General features: G+C 42.1%; 2 protein-coding genes across 2 annotated transcripts in view; one reads left to right on the top strand and one right to left on the bottom strand.

Annotated features, from left to right (window-relative positions):
• The window catches only part of ubald1a (UBA-like domain containing 1a), a 400,799-nt gene that overhangs the window by 65,310 nt on the left and 311,021 nt on the right, over positions 1–24,468 (bottom strand). The gene's annotated exons all lie outside the window — the stretch shown is intronic.
• Positions 12,338–21,126, top strand: LOC125742792 (phenylethanolamine N-methyltransferase). Its single transcript, XM_049015145.1, has 4 exons — positions 12,338–14,357; positions 15,163–18,545; positions 19,312–19,519; positions 20,171–21,126. The coding sequence occupies exons 2-4, from the start codon at positions 18,278–18,280 to the stop codon at positions 20,613–20,615; spliced, it is 921 nt and encodes a 306-aa protein (XP_048871102.1). The 5' UTR covers positions 12,338–14,357; positions 15,163–18,277; the 3' UTR covers positions 20,616–21,126.

Here is a 24,468-nt window from a genome sequence, read left to right as displayed (position 1 = left end):
CATTTTGCAGAGAGAATTATATGTTGGTAACATCCTTCGGGGAAGTGGTTGGGGGTGATGCTGTGGACCGAGTGGGTAGGGGGGTAATTACAGAGCTGGGCTTTGGCGGACGGGGGTACATAGAAGAGGAGGTGTCTTGGCTCTTGCTAATAATGCCTGAGATGCTGACATGTGAAGAGGAATAGTTGGGGATTTGAAAGTGGGGGGAGGGCTGGACTCCTTAAGCCCTGTCACCTACAGAGATGCTGCCCACAACTCTGCCAGCTGCACCTGAATGGACGTCACTGCATCAACGCATCACACGCTCAACATTTCAGTGAAGAGTAATAAAAATGCTCTCATTTAAGTCACCTTCTCCCTCCCCACAATTCTCATTTTTCATTCGCTGCTAGACATGCTGTGTCATCGCAGCGGCAGTCATTTCCTCGCTTGTTTTGTTTTGGTGTTGGAGGGTTTCCTGCATGTTCCTCCTGGAGAATCCCTTTGCGGCCAAAGCTTTGAACAAAGTTCTTGATGTCTCCACCTTCTGTGGAGGTCAGATTTTTTTTTCAGCCGTTTGGATTCATGCTTGGGGTGGAGACTCTTTCTGTGAAAAACTTAATATATACCTGTGTCTTAAAAACTACTTTTGTGTTAAATTTGTACAGTGGAAAGTGGGTATTTTTAAGTGGTCATATCTAAGAAGTCTATGGGTGTGTGTGTTTTAGGTCTTTCAGGTTGTGAGTCTGTGTATGTATTAAAATACAATATGCTGGTTTTTCTTCACGTGTCTCAAATATCCTCCCTTTCCAGTTAGCCATGTAGATATTTGCATAAGAAGGGGAAAGCTTCTTCCCCATTGCTATGCCATAATATTACCAGATCTGACCATTGAATCCAAAGTCATTCTTGTTAGGCTAATCTCCAGTAACTGGATCAGCTCATTGTCTATTCTGTCGCTGTCAACGTACCTATTCGTCGATTTTCAAACAGCTTTTAATCCCACCGCTGTTTGCATGTTTGTGAACACCCTGTCAGTGTCTACTGTGAAGGAAATGCGTTTCAACTACTGTGGTCTTAATTTTTTTGCAAATTTAGCCTTGTGGAGGGTGGGTGTAGGAAGCCGACTGCGACACGATGGACTGCCCAGCCCAAATTCTATAAGGAATGATCCAGTGTTTGGATCCAGATGAATTTTGGAAAAAGGTGAAGTATTTTCTTTACCTTTCAGATCTACTTTCTTTGCCCGCTGATGTAATGACTGTGTTCACCTCCTGGTTCCCAGGTTGAAAGTCTTTCTTGATTTTACTTTTTCATCTCTCCATTTGTTTTCTGTAGTTCTCATGCTGGCCTTTATCCCATAGGCTAACATAATCCTCTATCACAGTGTTACCCAATCCACTCTTTGGGGACGCCAGACAGTCCACCTTTTTGCTCCCTCCCTACTGTAAGCTGGGAGGGAGCAAAAATGAGAACTGCCTAGGGGGTCCCCAAGCACTGGACTGGGAAACACTGCTCTATCAGATTGAATTTGGTGGTCAGCATGATAATAGTCTTCTTCATCTATCAAGTTTACCACCTGGTCAAGATTTATCCTGACAATGTGTGGAGTTCAGTGCATCATTAGCACGATCATTTCAAAGCCCTACAGCTACAGCAAATAGGGTATATTTCTCCTGATACACCTGCTTTTTTTCTTCCAGATTATTCCGGGCCCTGGGAGTAGTTAATAAGAAGGATCCAAATGTCTGTTGCCGGGAATACCTCTTCCGCTTCTCTGAGCATTACTTACAGTCGATTGATTACAGTTCCTTGTGGTTTTTGTTCCCTGTTGTTGATGTCAGACGATAAGGTCACTTCCTGGATCCTTATCTTTGGGCTCAGTTTCTGTAGTTTTTCCCCAGCTGTTTTTGACATTTTACGTCTAAGTGATACCGCATCATCTATGAATGTGTGACTTAGTTACTAAGCTAATCATCTCAGCCTGTTCCATGAATGTTATTTTGCATGTAACCTAATGCACACAGTTATCTCACTGAGTAATAAGGTCCGTTAACTTATACTCCCTATTCAATGGAAGCTTTGGATGATACATAATGCAAATTCTTAGTTATGGAAACCTGACCAGAGACAACCAGGATCAGGACGAGGTTTCTGTCAGGTTTTCTCTTTTAAACATGTCAGCAGTTTTTGTCCAACACCCTTCCCTTTAGTTACTGATCCCAGTCAGCACGATACCACCAGAATACAAGTAAAATATAAAACTCTTAATTACCTCCATAATTAGTAGTATAATCTCCCAAAACACAGTGGCTCTATTTTAATTCAAGAGGTCTTGAAGAGGTCTAAACTGTGATTCCCATCATGTACACATTACAGACTGGGTACCATTATGGTGAAAACTTATAAATAATTGATGACTAGAGACCGGAGACGCGCGTGGTACATTCTACTAGCAGGCAGGCTAAAGCTTACTTCAGGCGTAAATAAATATTTACACTGCAGCAAAGAAGTCAGTTTTAATTCCTTTACAATAAATATGCATAGGTTTACGGTGGCAACGGAGGGAACATTTTACAACAAAATTCTATAAAGAATTTCAATTTTAAATACTGTATTTATGCAAGCTAAACTCGGTAAAGTGTTATGTTTTCATTTTTGATTTTTCTGCACAAATGTTATATTTCCTGTTATATTATTCACTGGTGTTTTATTGTTAATAAGGCAGGGGGAAAAATAATAAATCGCAATCCTGGTTTTGACAATTGGACAAGTCTTTTCCAAGCACGTGAATATACGGAAGAGATTAAATAGGTACTTTATTCTCACACCAATCATTTTCAGTACACTGTTCACGGTGACAAGAAATAACGTTATATAAAAGCAAAATAAATAAAAACCAACCATCTAAAGAGAAAACGGATATCATTGGATGTGATCTTCTGTCAGTTTTGAGAATATTGTTATCTGTCTGTCGTGGGTAACAGTGAAATAAATGAAAGCGACTAAAAGTATACAGGTATAGTTCATATATTTCTGGCTGAATACAAGAACTATAGAGGGAAAAGTGTCAGCGAAATATGTCGGTCCATTAATGGGTAAATACAAGAATAAATTTCATACTTATTATTATAATGTAATCCAGTCGGGGACTTGTGAAGTGATGACTGATTCCCGGCACAATACCCGTATGTTCCTCGAATAAGACTCTAATTTATGTTTTGGCATATATCTTTAAGTTAAAATCCTTCTGAAACACGGCGCGTGAGTTTTAGACTTGCCTGTTTTTATTTTCAGCCATTCTATTCAGTTAGAAGTAATGTTTTTGTGCTTTAAGGAACTCTACTCATATGTTCCACAGATAAAAAGATTTTAGGTATACAAGCCTTTTCCTTACTGGTTTTCACAGTTTGCTTCAGGTGATTCTGCATTTGCAAAGAGTCCATATTTAGGATTATTATAACTTGTGCCGAAACTTGTTTTTAGGGCCTTCACCCACTGTGGAGCAGAAATATGCTGGAAGAGAGGTGTCTAGGATGTGAGGGTGAGACGTTTGGCCACTTCATCATCCATGATGAATGCAGGTCATCAGGGGAGGCTGACACCAATGATTTTCTCAGCATACTGCAAAATGCACTAAAGTGTCCACTTAGATTATGAAGCTACAGAGACTGGTTCCTTGAGGTTGGTTCGGATGCTGTTCCCATAAGCAAATTTCTTCACCTGATTCGGGAGGTAACAGTGATTTTGGGCAATACTGCTGTCCCACTTGATATCCTGTGAAGTGACATCCAGGAGTTTGAATGACCTGGTTCTGCTTACTCTGGTGCACTGAATTTCCAGTGGAGATCATGAACATCATTAACTCCACACCACCAATCGATTTCCTCCCAGCAAGTGGACTTGTCACAGTTTGTGGTTGAGTCTAAGCAGAATAGGGTCACCTGAAAATTTTGGAAGTTTCACAAATTCCCTTCATGGCGTAAAGTCATTTGTGTACAAAGAGTACAGCAAGTGCACACAGTCTTTTGGAACCTCCACTGGCATCACTGGCCCATGTTTTCATAGACATCTACAGCATCTTTGTCCCTGTCCACCTTGTCCCTGTCCAGCTATCAAAAGGATAGTAATTGTTCCACTGCAGAAAAGCTTTAATGTTTGAATAACCTCTGACAAGTGGCACTATCCTCAGTGGACCCACTATAGTTTGCGTACCGGAGGTCAAAAGATGTCACTGTCTCTGACTTGCTCCTCACACCACCCTCGAACACCTGGGCAGAAGAACTTTAGCCCAGTATCCTACAAGACCGGTTAGGAGAGAAATTCAGGGAACTGGGCTTCCGTATAACCATTTTCATTTGGGCCCTGAGCTTCCTGACAAACAGATTACAGGGGATTAGATATGACACTTCAGAGATATTTTAACGGTGTGTTAATGGTATGTCAGCAAGACTAGCGAAAAGCAGACAGCAGTTGAAGACACGTGTACAAACCACGTGGGACAGCACGGACATGCTAGGCAGACAGACGCCAGCAAGTTAAGCAAGGCTGATGTTAATATACTAACAAACAGCGACATCATTAATGTTATACATTCAATGAAGAAAGATTCTGCTACGCAGTGTACAGGTGTTATGGAGGCACTAAATGGCATTAGAACTAAGTTAAGTTAAACTCAATAAGGATTGAGGAAGGGGAGGATAGAATCACACAAGCAGAAGAGCATGTCTTGGCCCTCCAGCAAAGAGTTAAGAGACTTGAAAATACAGTGGAAATATTAAATGGCAGGATGCAAGATACGGAAGATTGAGGGAGACGCTCCAATCTGCGGATAGCTGGTGTGCCTGAAAAAGCAGGGGGGGGGGCAATTTGTGTGCTTTTCTAAAAAACTGGGCGATGTATTCACCTCTGTCCCCCTTATAAAGCGAACACATTGTGCGGGACAACTTAATCCAAATCGCCTCTCCATCTTAGAACAACAGTGGGGAAGTTTCTTCGTTACCAAGATTGTGAGAGCACGCTAAGAGTAGCAAGGCGTCTTAAAGAAGCGCAGTATGAAGACCATCAAACTCCTCTCTTCCCTGACTTCTCTGCCGAGACATCTAAGCGTAAGTGGTAGTTTCTGGGTATTGGATATCCACTGTGGCACATTCCTGCCGCCCACCTGATAATCACGCACGCTGGCCAGCACACCATCTTTAAATTGGTACAAGAGGCAGAAGACTTCCTCTGAGGGACACAAACCCCTACAGAACCAGCGACATACTGTAAGTTTGCTGGAAATTAATGCTGGTCTTGATATCCTTAAGATGTCCTACTGAGTGTAGCTAATCACTCCCACACGCATGGATAATGAGACACATTAACACGATACATTGTTTCTTCTATGTGGGTGAATCTGTAAGTGGCTGACCCCAACATTTACATACTTGTTTTTTTTATCATTTAATAACATTTTCTTCCAAAATTAAAACATATTACTATGATAGTAACACTTGACTGACAGGGGTGGTGTATGCTTACTCTATAATGTCCTGCTAACTGAATCTAAAGAAAATTCCTGTTTGTATCTATTTGCGTGAGAAAAAATGATCTATGGACTCTATGGATAACTAGAGACGACTGGGAAAAGGCATGCTGTTTAACTCAAACCAGCTCCATTAATAAAGTATTATAATACAAATGGCTTTTGAGAAGTTATGTACGCCTCTCAAATTTTTATTTTGATTTTATTCTGATATACTGGATACATGCATGAATTGTAATGAGGCAGTTGGTAACCATTTTCATTGTTTCTGGCAAGGATGGAAGTTCAGATGTTTTGGAAAGGGGTGCTTCAACTAGTATTTGATTTAACTGAGATAATCGTTTAATTTCTTAGTGAAGTTTATTTCATATCTATCCTTTGAATTCTAGTGTAAAGAGACGAAAACATGATTTCTGTTTATTGTAAGTAAAATGAGTGATTGCTATAAAAGGGAAAGATGTAAGATGTAGAAACACTGACACGAATAATCAGAGAGGCTTACAGCAGGCTGTACAAAAGCCATTTTTATAATTTGTAACCAGATAACCAAGTTGTGAATTTGGGGTTGAAACTGAATGGAGAATTTAACGTATATGCCAACAATATAATCAATGGAAATCAGTATTAAATAATAAAACAACCAGTAAATTGCTGTAAACCTAATTTCTTTGCTTATGATAGCAGAGTGGAGGGTGGGTGGTGGGATTAAAAATGCTCTTTTTCTTGTTTGATCTCATATGTTTGTGCATGAATACATAATGAGATTATTTCAATAAAGATATTTCTAAGAAAAGAAATCAAACTTGTGCAGGGCTGCTGTATGAGCCGTGGGCCGTACTCCCTCTTGACGCGTGACTCAAATAGCACCATAACAATAACCTCACCCTGACTATCAATAAAACAAAAGAGATTTGTGGGGCATGGCAGAAGTCACACACCAAATACCACCTATGACTCTCATCAGGGTCCCTGAGCTCCAGATCTGCAGGTCGAGGTGGACAGAGAGCAGTCCTCACTATAGCCTGTCGACGTCTTCACTTCTTGTGATGGCCAAGGAAATGGGGGATGAACAAAGCCACAGATACGATGTTCTACTGCAATACCAGTGAAAGTGTCACATGACATAACAACACTAAATTATCAGCTACACTGTATACTAAGGCTACCTACTAAAGCAACGTTATCTACCAGCAACCGTGACAGAAATGCATGGGGTTATGGGGCCATCTTGTGGTGAAACTCTGCTACTACCCTAACACGAACGTACATTATTGTACTCGTAAGGTATACAACTTGTATAGAGGTTCTTTTAACGATACATTGAGTTCATATTTTCTTTTGTTAAGCTAAATCAAGTGAAATTTGCAAATTCAAGAAATACAAAGGATTATATTTAATGGTCTGTTTCTGCTGTGAAACGGATAGGCCGGTGGTTCGGGGGGGGGTACCTATGTTGCCTTGTGTGTATCTGTGTGTAGTTTGGACATTCCACGATTTAAGCCATGATCTGATACAATGGGTCTATTGGGATGAATCTGAAAAGGGACTGTACAGGTGTCTGACTTTTTATGATTTTTTTATTTTTAGGGCTTATACAAGGGGGCGGCATGGTGGTGCAGTGGTTAGCACTGCTGCCTCACACCTCTGGGACCCGGGTTCGAGTCTCCGCCTGGGTTACATGCGTGTGGAGTTCACATGTTCTCCCCATGTCATCGTGGGGTTTCCTCCGGGTACTCCGGTTTCCCCCCACAGTCTAAAAACATGCTAAGGCTAATTTGAGTTACTAAACTGCCCATAGGAGTGCATGTGTGTGTGAATGGTGTGTGAATCTGGCCCCCCATCTTGGGTTGTTCCCTGCCTCGTGCCCATTGCTTCCGGGATAGGCTCCGGACCCCCCACAACCCAGTAGGATAAGCGGTTTGGAAAATGGATGGATGGATGGATGGGATTATACATCAAATACTATGACTTACGTGAAGAGTTTGTTATTTATATTCGGACATGACAGAAATCATTTGGTCCTTATTAGAAGTCTGATAAACATCTATTTCAAATTCAAAATCTGGTTCAAGTATCACAGAAATCTAGTAATGGAAAACAATACACCTACCACATCACTATTACTCTGTATTCTGTATGTTACTGCAGTATTTTTATTACAGTGGTGTTAGTAGACAGCAATTAGCAGGTGTAGCAGATTTAAAACAGTTAGCCCTGAAAACTGACTTTGCAGGGATAACAGGGATAACAGACTTCAAAAGCATAGCTAGGAAAAGAGAACAGCAGAGTTGGCACAGTTAGCTGGGATCGAACCACACACCCTAGTTCACACTATTGTGTGCTTATGTTGCACTGGCTACAAAATGTTTATTTATTCCAATTCCTATTTTTATGTATTCCTCTTCAAATCATATAAGTTAATTTAAAACTTTTTACGGCCTTCCAACATTATGTTGTTAATATTCCATTCAGTGGCAACAGCAGCGTCTTTTCAGATCAGTGGCAAGGTAAGTAAATGCAGATTCCGTTTATTTTGTCATTTTGAATTTAATCTTGAAAGTCAACAAAGCTGAGTTCAGAAGGAAGGACAAAAAATAGGGATGAAAAAAGAGGTTAAGGTTAGAGAAGGGTTAACCCACACCTGTCCTTTGTTATCTGTGTATTTAAGTGTCTGTCTTCGTTCGTTTCTTCAGTCAGTTATTGTAGATGTTACTGTGTGCTTGTCTCCCAGTTTTGCTCCCAATTTTGCTCTGGTTCCCTAATTAGTGTTCTTTTTCTTTGTGATTAACTTAGTTTCTTCTATTACCTGTTCTGGTTTTGACCCCTTGTTGTACCTTTATTTTCTGGCTATCCCCTTTGTATTCTTTTTGGAGATTAATTAATTCTTTTGGTTTGTGGTGAGCTGCTTCGTGGATCGTCCGTCTTTCCTTTGCCATGCCTCGCCATAAACTCACCACCAAGCTTATTCCCAACCCAAGCCCAAATCTAAAAGGACCTAAGGGCAACAAGGAACAGGTGAGGACAATTAATGGATACAACGGGAAAAAAACACCAAAGGAAACTAAAACAGGGACAACTGAACATAATACAACCAGGGAGCAAACAGAATGGACTGTAACAGGACACATGTTAAATCAAGAGAACACAAAACATCAAGCATGAAATCACAACCCAAAGGGGATTAACGATGGATGACCGCTCAGCCTGTTAAGCAACACGGTGGTTTGGAGAATAGGGAAAGACAGAGGGACATTTGGGACAGAGGAGCTACAAGACAGAGGGGAGAACAGGGTGGCCATTGACACTTGCTGGCCAAATGGGGACAAGACACATGGGACAGGGTCAAACAGGCACTGATCCTGACAGATGAAAATTAAGGTCACTCAAAAGCAGCCCTACAGCCTGTTGTCTAATTAGTTTCTACAGTTTCATATTTGTTTCAAATTAAATAACACGGCATGATTACAACTAGGCCTGTCACAGTAGATTGATCGTGATTATTTGAGCTGACCCTGATTATTTTTGCATAATTGCTATAGAGTCGTTTCCAGTCATCTATATAAAAATAGCTTAATCAGACCGCCATATATCTATTACTATTTCCTTGTGGTTTTCTACCTTGCAATGTTTGACTGGCCCTTGTAGCAATTGCCCTATTTGTAGCTCGCACGACCCAAACTGATCCCCAATATTTCTTTTCACTGCAGCAGATTAATTTCACGTTTTGCTTATCAGCAATCTCCACCAGTGGAACGAGTGTATGTGTCCCCGACAGCTCCCACTAATATGCAGCTACGTCAGTATATTATGCCAATACAGTAAAGAACTAGATAACATATGTTATTTTCTCTATTTTTCTCTATTTACCGTGCTTTTAACCTTTATGTGGCTCATTTGTACTTCTTTCGCGGTATAAATTAAGGGTAAAATGCAGTGATTTCTTGTCATAAGAGCGCGAATGCACATAAATACATAGGCCTATTTACTTATTTCGCCCTTCATATAAAAAATGTTGAAACAAACATATTGAAACTCCATATTTCAGTTTAGAGTGAACCAAAGCTATATGTAACCAAAATACCATATTATATGCATGTCCTCAGCTAATATTTAACGTTGGCCCAACGTTGGTAGAACGTCGGACACAACGTCAGCCCAACGTCATTAGCAGACGTTGGCTGGATGTGCATCTACACATCGGGTTTACGTCAACTCAACGTCTGCAGCGAACGTCAAATGCACGTTGTCCCAACGTTCAGTAAACCAAGTAGTGATAAGCAAATGTGTGCAATTCCCTGTGGCCAACGTAAAACCAACATCCCACGGACATTATGGGGACCATTATGGGGACTTTCAATGTCTGGGTTACGTCAACTCAACGTCTGCAGCTAACGTAAAATGCACGTTGTGCCAACGCTCAGTAAACTAAATATAATGAAGTAGAAAATGATCAAAATTCTCTAAAAAGGGAACAAAAAGACACACATACTCAAATTTTACATATTAAATTTATTATATTGTCTTAAATTTTACAAGGGATATGAAATATTAAAATCCCCATAATATCTAACTTTTTACATGTACAAAGTTCCGAGGTACCAAGTAAAACTGACATCAAGAAATACACAGCATCTTGAACATCAAGCATTACCCAGGATGACATCAACAACCCAAATACATGTAATATAGAATGTTTGAGGTCACAACTTGTTGCCTATAATTTATTTCAGGTAACCCTTAACATTCCAGTTGTTATGATAACAGCTATGTTAACAGGACATTGATAAATAATTCAACTCAGCAGTAACAATGAAAAATGAACATCATTAAATTGCATCACAAATAATAAAATCACCTTGAATTTTAAAACATTTGTATCCAATTATGTTAATTTTCTTGTACTTTCACTACAGGTACTTGTATTCTATGTACATAACACATGGTCCATTGTGAATGCTACAGTTTAATAAAGAAATATTAATATGACATTACCCTGCTTACACAATACATGTTTATGCAGAAAATGATTTAAAAGATATGCAGTTATATATCAGTTTTTTGGTCCCTGTCACAACTGTGGAATGTGTTAAACAAGTATCTGTACTCCGACCTAACACACAGCCCATTTATAAAATACCTATTTTAATCAGTTACTTGTTAGGCATTGATTCAAACAATTTTAACCTAATATTCAGGAACACTTCAAAATGAAAGCCATTATAAACTACTTCACAGAAGCAGATATTTAAACAAATATTAGAACATTTAAGACTAGTTAGAATAGTGGATGCCAACAGGACCAAATAATGTATCAACGCCTTTTTTAGTTATAAATGTGACCCATCACAACAAAACCGGTCATAAGTCGCTCTGAACTTGACCAGGTTAATATGGACTCGTCGTTCATTTCCCTTTTGTAAGCTTATTGTGAAATAAGAGTGCAACAGATTAACTCAGATTTCACAAATTGCTGTCAAGTTCAGCGCGACTTATAACCGGTTTTGTTGTGATAGGTCACAAATAAGGTAAGTGTAAGTGACTAGCTCTACATTTTGAGATACAATCTGCAAATAGGCACAGTTTCAACAGCCAAAATGACAACTTTCTTTCAAACATTTGCAACTATGAAATTTTTAAATAAAGGATGGACAGAATATTACACCAGTCTCTACAGGAGTTATACAAAAGATATTTATAAAGTATAGACTAGATTATAATTTATAGTGAAACTGAAAGTGTGCAACACAAGATTCATCTCACAAAATCCGAACAGTACTTGTGATTTTACAAATTCCACCAATCACCAATATGATACATAAGCGAAAATTAATTCTTTATTAGATAAAAAATGTTCCAACCTTGAAAAGGATTCAAAACCAAATTGCCTGCTTTCCATAATGTAAATTTACTTAAATAACTTTATTAGTAGCACCAAAATAGATAGAAAAAATGAACAACTCCAGATTTGTGAAATATCGAACGTGTCCTAATAAATTAATTGTATCTCCAAAACTATTCACCTCAGCAGAGGCTCATCACGAGGTGAGCGAATACCCAGACATGTACTTTCAAAAGGTAAAATAAGATATCTTCTAGGGTAAAGACAGAGTTATCTCTCATCAACTTTAAAATTACAGATCTTCATTTGGCAGAAAAATTGTTTGTGTACAAAACTAAATCATTGTGTAAAATATTGGTTAATGGAAGTACCCACAAACGTGCTCATCTCATCTCATCATCACTTTTGTCACTCAAGACAAATAGGTTAGGTTTAGGATATGTTTTGGTAATTACTATAGTAGTTTTCATTAGTTTTGTCAACTAGATGTTTCTATTTTCTCTAAGACCGGTCTGTATACTTAGTCTTGGGTTGATAATTAGATTCACTAAACTATTTACATTCTTCCCTTCAGCAACTCTCAATCTGAAAGAGTGTGCAACTCTTTCTATAGCGTCTTTCTTGAATGTACTGACCTTTTAAATCAGTGTTCTTTTAGGATACAGCTGAAAATATACTATTCAACTCAAACCATATGAACAACATGGCAAAAGAATTCAATAATGAACAGTACATTACATAGGATGTTTTTATAATATGATTCAGTTCAATGTTCCGTTCAGTCCTCATTCATTTAATCAATGAGAGGTAATTGCACAATCCTACCACAATATCAGTGAGATTATTTTTCCTACTGGAAGACTAAGTTCAAACCGTGTCCCTTCGAGCCGGTTGTGACGTTGTCTCAGCCTCTTAAAGCGCGAAATCCTGGGGCAAACCTCGCCGTCTGATGTCCTTGTGCACGCGCGTCTCCTCACACATGCACATGAACTTTCGTCGTTGTCCCTCGATGCCCGGGAAACTCTCCCGGGTGGAATAAAAACCTGGCCAAAACTTCTCTGGTTAAGGTCGCTACCGTTTCAACAATCTGCAACACTGTTTTAACTAGAAAAGATCCGAAATTCACCTTGAAAACTACAAAATAATTCAAACTTCGCATCTCTGCTGCTTCTTTAGGCTGTTGCCGTTAGTCTCTCTCTCTCCTATGCACTACATTACTGCGCATGCACGAGGAGAAGGGAGGGGCACAACGTTTTTTTTGATATGTAAATGTTTTCACGTGTAAATTACACTATTTTATAAATCTTTGTTTTATGTCTTATCTTATAGTTATTTATTTACTAACTATTTATTTATTTTATTATTTACAATATTTGTAACCTGGGTTACAGACGCGATGAACGTCTGTCGGTAAGCTGACGAAAACTTTCAACAGGATCAAGTTTATTTATTAGACACGCCTTGATAATAGCAATATAATTAAGTGTCTAAAATAATCGTTGGGACAACGTGCATTTTGACGTTCACTGCAGACGTTGAGTTGACGTAAACCCGATGTGCAGATGCACGTCTGGCCAACGTCTGCTAATGACGTTGGGCCGACGTTATGTCCGACGTTCTACCAACGTTGGGCCGACGTTAAATGTTAGCTCGGAAGCTGTCATGGTTGTGGTATACTGTACATTCTGGACGTTGGCTGCACGTCTGGCCAACGTCCTGGACTGACCATGAGTTAGTCAATACCCGACGCTGTCAGAACATGAAGCCAACAGAGTAAAGGGATTGTTATGGAATACTTTAAACTTTTTCTGTGGAGGTATAGGTTGTACAGTTCATCTTGATCTGAAAAGAAATCTGTATAAATTCGATCTTAGACATAGAGTAAAGGTCTACGAGACGTCTGCCAGACGTTACGCAGACGAAAAATTTGGACGACATCAAGTGTATTTCATCGATTCAGAAAGAAAGGAAATTAGCCTATTAAAAGGCAGTTAGTGTATCTAACAAACAATAATATCCAAAAATCTTATTTTCATTATGTTGGCCAGACGTTGTGTCGACGTCCGCTTTTGACCATCGACATAACGACCAACAGCCGACGTCGGCCCAACGAAGCAGCTGGGTCGTTGGATAGCAGCAATTACAACTGATGGAAATATAAAGAAAAAACATTTCAGATATGGGATATTTAGGTAATACTGTTGATCCGGGCGAAAACTTAAAATGACAAGCAAAGAAAATGTACTATTTTTAAGTCAACGGAATCATTAACACTACGGGTCTATAGCCTATCATGTTTCACGAAGCCGGATTTCTTGCTTAGCCGGATAACTTGTCAGATTTAAAGTGCCCCAGTTTAAATGGAATTCATTGAATTCACTTATATTTTCCCCAGACTACCTCAATTCCAATAACGTATCTGGCCTAGTTTGCTGTAAATGTTGACAATACGGTTTGCCGTAAAATTGCAGGATGAACGATCGGGCAGTCCTGACGTGCGGGTTAAAATCGCGTATGTGGTACGGATCGGGTAGTGACAACAATTGGACCTACTGCTTGTCTTGAGGCGTAAAAACAAATCATTGATAACAATTTTGAAGATATTAATCATGACAATCATTGAGCAAAATGAAACAATTTGAATTACAGTTTGTCATACTCTGGTAATTTTACCGGTGAGGCGTTCACCTCTAGTTCTCTCACACTGCCACACAAACGCAGTCACACAGACAGAGCGAAAGTGTGAACTTTCAGCAGGAGCTACTGAGAGCTGGCGAGCCTGCCAAGAAACCCCTGATTAGGATTCCATCAACATAAAAATAAGTGGTTAGTGTGATATGAGAACTAGCTGCAGTCGGCCACTGAGCTACTGAAGAAGCATGACGATCTTTACTGTGGTGTAACCTGAGCACCTTTGCCAGTTCTACTACCAAAAGCAGCTAGCCTTGAAGAGACCCCTAAGCACGTCATTCTGATTTTTGCAGCATTTTACTGCCCCGTAGTGACGACAGTGTGAGTACACATATGAAAACAAAGCTGACCTCATTGCAAAGAAGAATAAAATGCCCCAAATGTTCAGCGACTAGTGCAACGATGAAATATTTGCTACATTACTTGTTTAATGATAGCATGGCGCACCTCGTCCAACAATCTAACATTCAGAAAAATATCATTTCCAAAATATGTTTTTTATACATACAGGAACAGCACCCTCTATCGTTGCACATAAAGAACACATACGCCTTGGAAATACGGCCGATTTAACATTCAACATAATCTGTTGGTCGTACGAATAATGGTGATGTTTCCTTGCATTGTGCTTGGTGATTTTCTTTCCTGTGCACAGATAGTCTTGTGCATGTTGTACGCTGGGGGTATAGTACAATAACAAATACACTATAATCAAAGATTCTCGTCATTTACCAGTTTCTTGTAGTTGGAATTGTATGCTCTGGTTATGAAATGGATAAAATATGGATAGTATTGCCATAAACATCAACCAATAACAGCTGAGTTATATTTAGTTTCTGACAGGTCAGGAGTGCACATCTTCTCTCTTTCTGTAGCAGTCGGTTGCTTACTGTTTGCTCATTGTAATATTTATTTATAGAAGAAGAACTCATGATGATTGCAGTCATTATGTCAAGAATATCAGGATATTAAAGATGAACTATTTGGGGCAAATAACACAGATATCATCATTGCTAATGATGCAAATATAATATGCAAATATAATTAAAATGTGAATGCTACATCAGTGTCATGCTGTTTACCAGATCTTGTTATACTGAAATATCCAACTTGTATTTCTTGCCAGGAAAACTACAGGCAGGTGGTTTCAGGCAAGGAGGCATCAGGTATGCAGGCATCAGGTAAACAAGCATCAGGCAAGCAGGCATTTGGCTGTAGGCATCAGACAAGCAGGCATTAGGCTGCAGGCATCAGGTAAGCAGGCACTAGGCAAGCAGGCATCAGGCAAGCATGCATCAGGCTGCAGGCATCAGGTAAGCAGGCACTAGGCAAGCAGGCATCAGGCTGCAGGCATCAGGTAAGCAGGCTGCAGGCATCAGGTAAGCAGGCATTCGGTTGCAGGCATCAGGTAAGCAGGCATCAGGTAGGCAGGCATCAGGCAAGCAGGCATTAGGCATGCAGGCATCAGGTAGGCAGGCAAGCAGGCATTAGGCATGCAGGCATTGGGCTGAGGGCAGGCAGGCATCAGATAAGCAGGCACCAGGCAAGCAGGCATTAGGCTGAGGGCATGAGGAATTAAAATGGCTATAAAGTGTGTTTAATGTCTTTAGAATGAAAAAAAAATCAGTTTGTTCTTACCGTGAATCATTCTTTGCCTGTGCCCTGACATCCACTCCTAGCTGAAATGCAAAAGTCTTCAGGCTCCTGGCTTATAATTGTAATTAAAACCTATAAATAGGGCTCCAGAGGCCCCTGGCATTAAGTGGAGGTTGATCTGTCTGGTCCATGGTATCACTGTAACCCCCTCGCTGCGCTCTTTCTCCAGCCTTAATCGAATCAGCCCCCAGAGATTTTCCTAACCAGCCTGGCGCCACATTTGTCACAGATTTCCCTCCTCTTTGCGAGGCCCAGCCAGACTTGTTCAGGATCCCACCTACTGTGGATGGCATTAGGCTCCTGCCGAGGAAAATCGTAGCAAACTCTGCGCTCCGTGCACCACCATGGCTCCCAATGTATGACTTGAGAGTTTTGCATAATTTACGTATCATACACATCACGTATGGATTTCCATTATAATATGACTGACAATCCCTGTCTCCAAGCAACCAAAAGTGAAGAACAGATGGAAACTGCTAAATAAATTAAAAAAAAAAACACCTTTTTTTTTTTTTAAACGTGATTATTTTCTGGGGACTCCCACAATATCGTATTTACTGTATAATGCTGTGCCAATAGCAAAATTTGTCCCAAAACTATAGCAAGCACACACATTCTGGTGATTGCAGAAGGTTTTTATTTAAGATAAATCAAATAGCTTTCCATGTAATGGGGACATTGAAATTGAATGTTTGACATCTGTGTGAACCTGGACCTTGTCATCCTCTTCCCTTAGTCTTCCATTCCAATGTACCCAGAGGTACAGCGACAGGACAGGCAGGGCAGGCAATGGCCTGGGGCCAGTTACATAGCACATTACAAAGACACGTCTGCTACATTTGTGTATTCTGCTTTTCACAAAAGTGAAAATAAAGGTATTGTGCTTATTAAATTTTCTTTGTTGATATTGTAAATTTTACCCTTCACAGTAAAATAAAAGTAACACATTTTACCATGTCGGGTGGGGTGCGTTGTGGGGCCCCATGAAGTTTTTTGCCCGGAGTTCCCAGAATGGGCTCTGAACGTAGCGACTGAGACAGGGTCAACATGTGACCCACAAACACACACAGGTGCTTCAGCACAGAAGTTAACCCATTTCCCGTACCTCAGTCGACCCGCACATCCCCTCCGCTCTCTCCTTTTTATTTTCATCAGCATGACCTTTTCAGGATCATGCAACTGCAGCCCAATGCCTGAGGTAGTCTTAATATTAGCAGAGGTGGCTGCAAGTCATATTTCCTCTCTTTCTTCCGCAAGGCCGGCTTTCATCCGTTCATATCAGCATGTCTCAGGGGCTAATCGTTATGCCAGTCGATTCTGGCAGGGACTGGAGAAGGAGGCTTGGAGATAGGGAGGGATTGAGAAAGTAACAAAATCACAGGCAATTTGGACTGAGATGAGATAGAGAGGACCTGGGGTGTGTTCGGACCCTGCTGGGTGGCGACTGATTGAATTAGAAATGCACTGGGGGGGTTTAGGTTCTAACAGAGGTGTCAGTATCTGTCTGACTTTAAAAGACATATTGAGACACTGGGGTGGTTCATGCTACATGTCATTATCATTGGGATTAGAGTTTTGGTCCAGATTTGTAAGACAATCTACCTGTCTTCAGTTATTGCTCTGTTGGTTTGCAGCACATAATGAACATTTGGGTGCAGCGTATGATGTCATGAATCACATAGTCATGTGACGAATTGACAGGCAGTATAGTGCCAGCACTATGGCATCTGTTTAACTAACCTGCACTTTTCACAGCATGTGGTTCTGTAAAATCCCATAGAAACAACTGCAGCACGTGCTGGTAGGTGCCAGCCGGTCCAGTGAGAGTAAGTCCTTTAACCAAGTGTTTCCCAATCAGGGGATCCACAGACAGTACACGTTTTTGCTCCCTCCCAGTTCCAGGCAGCAGAAAAGTGGACTGTCTAGCAGGGAGCACAGGAGGTTGATCCTCCACATCCACCGTGGGCTATCCGTTCTTGTTCCTGCTGCCTCTCTGTAAAACCTTACTGGATTAATATCTAAAGATGAAGTTAAAAATTTCGAGTATCCCTAAGCAAAAAAAAACACCTCACAAAACTAGTTCTCAAACCATAAATTTGTCCATATTATCAAGTCCCCACTACATCTGTATATTGTCCTTCTAATGTCTAGGTTTTGGCTGTTCAACCAGCAACAACAGACTGACAGTGGATTCTTAACCGGACACTAGCAGCTACACACTGCCTACCCTGAGTGCTTCATGTCCCTGTAGATGGATGGATAGAGGAGTCAGTGCAGGTGGGACCTGGAGGGCAGGTTAGGGGGACACAGGAAGCTGCAGCAGTGGACATTCATATCAAGAAAGGCCTCGTTTAGATGGCATCAGAGCTCAAGGGTAGAGAGCTTAGCTGGAGTTAGGTAGTCACACAGCCAGTGATGGGATCTCACTTGATAAAGGGGAGGTAGGCAGAGGAGGTGGGGTGTGATTAATCACACACAGTCCCACTAACTGGCCTCATGCACCTAGATATAAACCTTGTCGAGTCAGAGGGGCATTGGCATACTCGTAGGGAGACTTTGCAGACGCTCCTGAGTTCCATGAGCCGATGCATTCCAAAGGCAGAGGCCCTGAGCTCTCAAACGCAGACATGCAGGATAGGAAGGGTAAGACAAGCCGGGAGATCGGGCGGGGCAAACTGGACAGGGAAGACCGGGGTGGTGCAACTGGCGTGGCCACAATGGCGCGACTCTACCAGGGCTTCGACCCAACCGCATACCTGCAGTACAATTACACGCCTCCCCGGGCTGACTTCAGCCGCGCCGACAGCATCATGCGCTGGAAACTGGCCTGCCTGCACCGAACCTTCACTGAAGGTGAGCTCGAGCGTGTACAGTGCACGCCTCTGTTATTCTGAATTGTAATTCGCAAGCTCAAAACATGGATCGAGTGCTTTTTTTACATCCATCTTCCATAACTCTACCGCTCAGGATCGCAGTGATTGAGCGTAAATCTTTTATTTGCATGAGTACATTGTACTGCTTCTCTTTGCATATTCTTGCATATCCTGCACTCCGTGGGACACACAGACACATATGCAGGTGAGAGCAAGCCTGAGAGTCACAGTGCCGGATCAGCCAGTGTGCAGTGCCCCAGGAGCTGAGGATTAGGGGCCTTGCCCAAGGGTCCACGGACAAGTGACCATTCTGCTGAGGCCTGAGCCATCGAACTTCTGTACCCAGACACTTAGCCCACTGAGCCTAGATCAGGGGTGAGCAATCTTATCACAAAGGGCCAGTGTGTATGCAGGTACTTGGGATAACATTTAGGTCAGCTGTTAAAACCCTAGTGTGAGGACTCTGCAGCCAATATTTAATAATCTAATTAGGGAGTTGCAACGAAAACCTGTATATCTTTCTGGATAATATTGCCCAGCCCTGGGAAGCCTCTTTTCCTGTCTCTTTTTTGAAGATTTTTTCCTAAGCTTGATGCCTGCCTTTCACCCTTATCCATCCCCCTGATTGGTCTGCATCCCTCCTTTCTGATATATTTTCACACTTCCTAAATCTGTAGGAATATTGTCTCCTCTCCTCTGCCTCCTCTGTTATCCTTCTGTCCTTCTCCTTTCTCCATATCCTACAGGCGACGTACAGGGAGAGACGCTGGTGGACATTGGATCTGGTCCCACTCTGTATCAGGTTCTGAGTGGCTGCGAGGTTTTCAGCCGCGTGGTTCTGACGGACTTCCTGGATGTGAACCGGCGGGAGCTGCAGCGCTGGCTGGCAGGCCAGGAGGGCGCCTTTGACTGGGCGCCGTACTTGCAGCACGTCTGCCAGCTGGAGGGACGAAGGTGAGAGCTTCTGGAGCTGTTGCAGAACACGCAGGGAACTCACTCAGAGCACACTCAGAAGTCAGAACTCACTCAGAGCACACTCAGAAGTCAGAACACACTCAGAGCACACTTGGATGTCAGAACATTTCATACTTTGTATCACTTATTCACCACACAACTCGGCAGCTAAGGGACAATACCAGTATATGATTAGATGATTACTTCTGATGACCAGTACATGATTACCTAGGTATGATTACCCTCTTGTGATTGTCTATGTGGCATTAGCTGCATGTAATTGCTGTTATTATTATTAAAATGATTATAACGTACTGGAATCCCATTCACAATGTACCCTGGCCATGTGCCCAGTGCAGCCTGGGATAGGCTCCAGACCAGCCGAGTCTGACCAGGATAAGAGAATAACTGCTCAGAGGATAGATGGCAGGATGACTATAATATTTCTTAGATAACTCGTATTACATGTAATCTGTGACATTAATGGTTGTGCGTTCATTGTATTCAATGAAATGCCAAGTGTGTGTGACGGTATGCTGAGTGAGGTTTATCTCAAAATCACCGAATGTCCAGCTCATGTCTGTAGCCTGCACCATGTCTGCGTGAGAGTATTGCCAAATGTACACTGCGTGCCGTTGTGTGCCGTGCCAGCCCCTCTGCTTGGCGTGAGAAAGCAGCCCGCCTGCGCTCGGTGGTGTCCGATGTCCTGCCCATCGACGTGCACCAAGCTTCCCCGCTGGCCGAGGGCAGCCTGCCCCCCTCAGGGGCCGACTGCTTGGTTTCCTCCTTCTGCCTGGAGAGCGTGAGCCCCAACTTGCCCTGCTTCACCCAGGCTCTGCGCCACATCGGCTCCCTGCTGCGTCCCGGGGGCTGCTTGCTCCTCATCGGGGCCCTGGGGGAGACCTATTACATGGGGGGGCCGGGCGTGCGCATCCCCGTGGTGCCGCTGGATGAGATGCAGGTCTGCGCAAGCCTGAGGGCCAGCGGCTACCTGCTAACCCAGCTCTGCGTCTACACCCTTCCTGCAGACATGAAGGTGGGCGTGGATGATGTCACCGGGATATTTTACGTGAAGGCGAAGAAAGCTGTAGGATAGCTTACTGTAGGAGAGGAGTGACAGCCAATAAGCTGGAATAGCCAGTTAATAGCAGTTAAATAGCCAGTTAATAGGAGACACCACCTGCTGGAATATTGTATGGCTGCTACACACTTAAATACTGTTATCATGCAGTTACACATAATTTCCTTATAAATGAAACAATAATTAAAGAATTAGTTGCGTTTGCAACTGGAAGGCCACTATAGGTGGTTATATGATTTATTATTATTATTATTGTTATTATTATTATTATATGTCACATATGTGTTCTGTGTAATATATTACGTTTTCATGTTTTCTCTTTACCTTAATATGACCTGTTTAGCCTATAGTATGTTTAGATGGGTTTAAGCTTAAGTATTGGTTTTTTTCTGTCCTTGAATTTGCATTGTATTGCAGTGTTAATGTATGTCAGACAGTATTATAATATATTATAATTGTCGTTACCCTGTCCATAGTCCTTTTGTTCTATATCTCTCAATTTAAATAAATCTGTTAGGATACAGAATGTTTTTTCAGGTCACGTACTCTTTGGACTGCGTGCACTGTCATGTAGAAGTCTGGTTTGGCCGTGATATTATCTACAAAGAGACCATATATTTTTCTTTGCAGGGAAGTTGATTAAGTTGGGAAAATAAACTATATCTTTCCGGTTCAGAGGACCTGGGATTTCCATTATGACACATTAGTTCCCATACAGGAACATTACATCGTGAAGCAGGAAATCACTGTATTTAATTGTTATTGCACATTTGTAACCATAAGCAGAGTGACGATGCAAGAGCCTGAGTAATGAACGTATCCTGTTGGCAACATTTCTAGTTCACCTGAAACTCTCACTAACTCTGTGGAGTAAACACAGTGCAGGACTGCCTTCATGCCTGCTTGACTTTATGACCCCGTTGTATCAAAAGCCTAATACTGTATATGACTGCCATTTTAGCTTAGGCAGCCAAAGTCAGCAGGGGCGATCCGAGGACGTAGTTGGGGCATGAAACGAGAGGTCAGAGAAGCCAGGGAAGTCAAACTGAGGATGGCCATGAGACGTGGGGAAGGAAGACACAGGCAGGACCCGAGGAAGCGGGGAGGAACGGGAGGACCACCGGAGGACAGGACTAGGGCTGTGCTCAGTAAATTGCTTCCAAGTATGAACAAAACCTCGCGCTGGAGTGTCGTGAGTTCAGTCTATTTAAAGCTGCCTCCACGCTTTACTGGCAGGTGTGCTCTGCTTGTCGGGGGTGTGACTGGGGTGTGACAACTAGATAAGACTAAATAACAATACAGGGTAATAATCAGTGAATTTTAGGTATACCAATAGTCAATGATTAGTAATAATTAGTGTTATTAATCTACCACTCCACTACAGTCTATCTGGACACATATCCAGTAATGCATATAAACTCAAAATGATCTTCAGTAATTACTGCGTCTCAAACCTTCATATAAGGTTTACGTGACATTCATACACGCTTTGGAGACTGATTACGAAAAACCGGATGTGTAATCCCATTATACAGTATTAGAGACTTTTTCACAGATATATACTGTATTATTGGGGTTGTGCTGTGGCCCACTGGGTGGCACTATTGCCCCTTCTCTGTGAGTTCAGTTCTTAGCTGTGCATGTGTGGCGTTTGCTGGCTCCTTGTGCTCGTGGGTCTCTTCCTGCAGTCCAAACACAGGATTCTGAATGATCATTGGCAGTAAATTCCTTATAATTTGTGCCTGTGACATAGGATGGCTTATGCACTGTGTTTTCTTGGATAGACTCCAGGTAGCCTGAGACCCTATAATGAATTAGAGGGTATAGTGGATAGAAGGAGAACAATGACTGTTTAAGTGCAGTCAGTGAGTTTTAAGGGAACTGAGTGCCTCCTTTTTAACCTTTGAATATAGTACCTGTCTGTCAGATCATCTCTGCACAGCCCCGCCTGTGAGAATCCAGCCTTGCTCACTCATGTAATAATACATTTCAATGCCAATACCATCATAGCAATTCACCTTTCATTACTAAGGTGGAGTGGTGGCTCTGTACCAGCAGTCAGTAGGTTGTTGATTTGAATGCCAATGCCAGGACTGGTCCTGCTCCATCGGGGCTTTGAGGAAGATCTTTAACCTGTAATCGCTCTATCCTGGGTCTGATGTTAGTTTCACCCTTTTTTTACAGTAGAAAACGTTTCTGCTTCACTGGAATTTTAAAATGATTGGGTCCATAATAATTTCGCTCCTCCTTTTCTTCTTCCTCTCTCTTCTGCCCCCCCAGTCTTTTTTAACAACCCACCTCCACTTATGCTTCCTGCGCCGCCGTCTGCTGCTGCCACTGCCCCCACGCCGCTGCACACCCAGGCTAACATTTAAAACTCTGTAATTAATCAGCACGGTGCTGGCTAATCTGGAAGCTCTTCTATTTTTAAAGCCATGTTGCTGAGTTGGTAAAACGGGGGAAAAAGAAGACAAAAGCACAGAGGGGTTAGAAGGAGAAACGTAACAGGTGCTCTCTGTGAAAATTACATTAATTCCGAATTTGTTTTAAGAAAAAAAGAAGGAGAAGAAAAACGGACAATGGGATCCAAATTCCCCTTCTGTGGGCAGGAATTTCTGATGCATAATCCTAGTTAAATAGCTTTTCAATGTGGTGCTTCGATGAGTAGAGCTTGAACCGCCTTCTTTGCTGTTCTCGTTAAGCCGAGGATCAGCAGAGGAAATGGTGCATTTGCGTTATGAAAGGGCTGCTCAGATTTATAGGCACTCAGAGCAATGGGCCGCTGGGGAGGCATCTCTGCTGCCTCATCATCGCTCTCACACTGATATTCACGGTGAAGGTAAGCATGTCACGTCATGCGTCGTCGCCGTACTCACGGTAAAGGCTCTGGCCTCTTGTGGTGCCACTGATATTCAGGATGCAACTTCATCATGCTCTCTGGGAGAAGCAGATCCAGAGCCAGTGGCACAAGCAGAGCTAATGTGAAAGGAGGGCAGTGGAGGGAAACTGTAGATGTACCTGAGGAGAGTAGATGGCTACCGCTGTCTGTGCTGACCTGTGCCAGAAAGAAAGTGTTTTGCTACAGGACGCACAAGTACATTGAGGTCAAAGTTTGCACTGCTTCAGTTATTCCATATCTCTCAATTGTGCCACCCCCTACACACACACACACACACGTTTGTATTCATATCTTTGTGGGGACCATCCATTCATTTCTATGGGAAAAAACACATAGTATTTGGTCCCCACAACGTACTGTAATATATACATAACTCTCCCACCCCCCCACTCACAAAATTCTCTACAGTGAGCACAGTCATTGCCTTAATTGCATGGCATCGCAGTGTCTATTACCGCCAGTCGGTTGCCATGGCTACCCCCACCTGTTAGGACAGACCCAGCAATGGGGTGGAAGTGATAGTAGGAGATGTGCACTTTACTGTGGAAGGATTGGGAGCCAGACTTAAGCAATCCACTCACTAATAATGTCCAGCGCTCTTGTTAACATGACAACGTAACTTTAAAAACCCCCTTCGAGAAAATGTTTTTCCCTTCTTTTCTTGAAGCTGAAGGTCACCCTTCTTTGTATTTCTCTGATCCCAGTGACTCATTCAGGCGACACTGCTGAGCTTCTGTCCTGGCTGCAAAGCACCTTCACAGCAGTCAGCTCTGCCTGGCTTCCACCTGCAGGAGACTGAAGAATGGGCCTGACACTTTAAGTTTCAATGAAAGCCAAAGATGAAAGGTGAAGCCAAAGAGGCCCAGGGTGTGAGCTTTATAAGCATGTTAGACCTCTAACTGATTGAATTGCTACAGTATAACCCCCCCTCCGCAATTTCTGGCACCTCCTTTTGTTTACAATAAAGTA

This window comes from Brienomyrus brachyistius, chromosome 5, assembly GCF_023856365.1.
Source record: "Brienomyrus brachyistius isolate T26 chromosome 5, BBRACH_0.4, whole genome shotgun sequence".
NCBI lineage: Eukaryota > Metazoa > Chordata > Actinopteri > Osteoglossiformes > Mormyridae > Brienomyrus > Brienomyrus brachyistius.
The sequence above is the reverse complement of the archived record's forward strand: the minus strand, read 5'-3'. Positions and strand labels throughout refer to the sequence as shown.

What these genes read in the sequence shown, in the direction of transcription:
- LOC125742792 (XM_049015145.1), top strand. Translation starts at nt 18,278, where the DNA reads ATGCATTCCAAAGGCAGAGGCCCTGAGCTCTCAAACGCAGACATGCAG. An exon ending in GCACCGAACCTTCACTGAAG is followed by an intron (nt 18,546 to 19,311) that starts GTGAGCTCGAGC and finishes CATATCCTACAG; the next exon opens with GCGACGTACAGGGAGAGACG. An exon ending in TGCCAGCTGGAGGGACGAAG is followed by an intron (nt 19,520 to 20,170) that starts GTGAGAGCTTCT and finishes GTGCCGTGCCAG; the next exon opens with CCCCTCTGCTTGGCGTGAGA.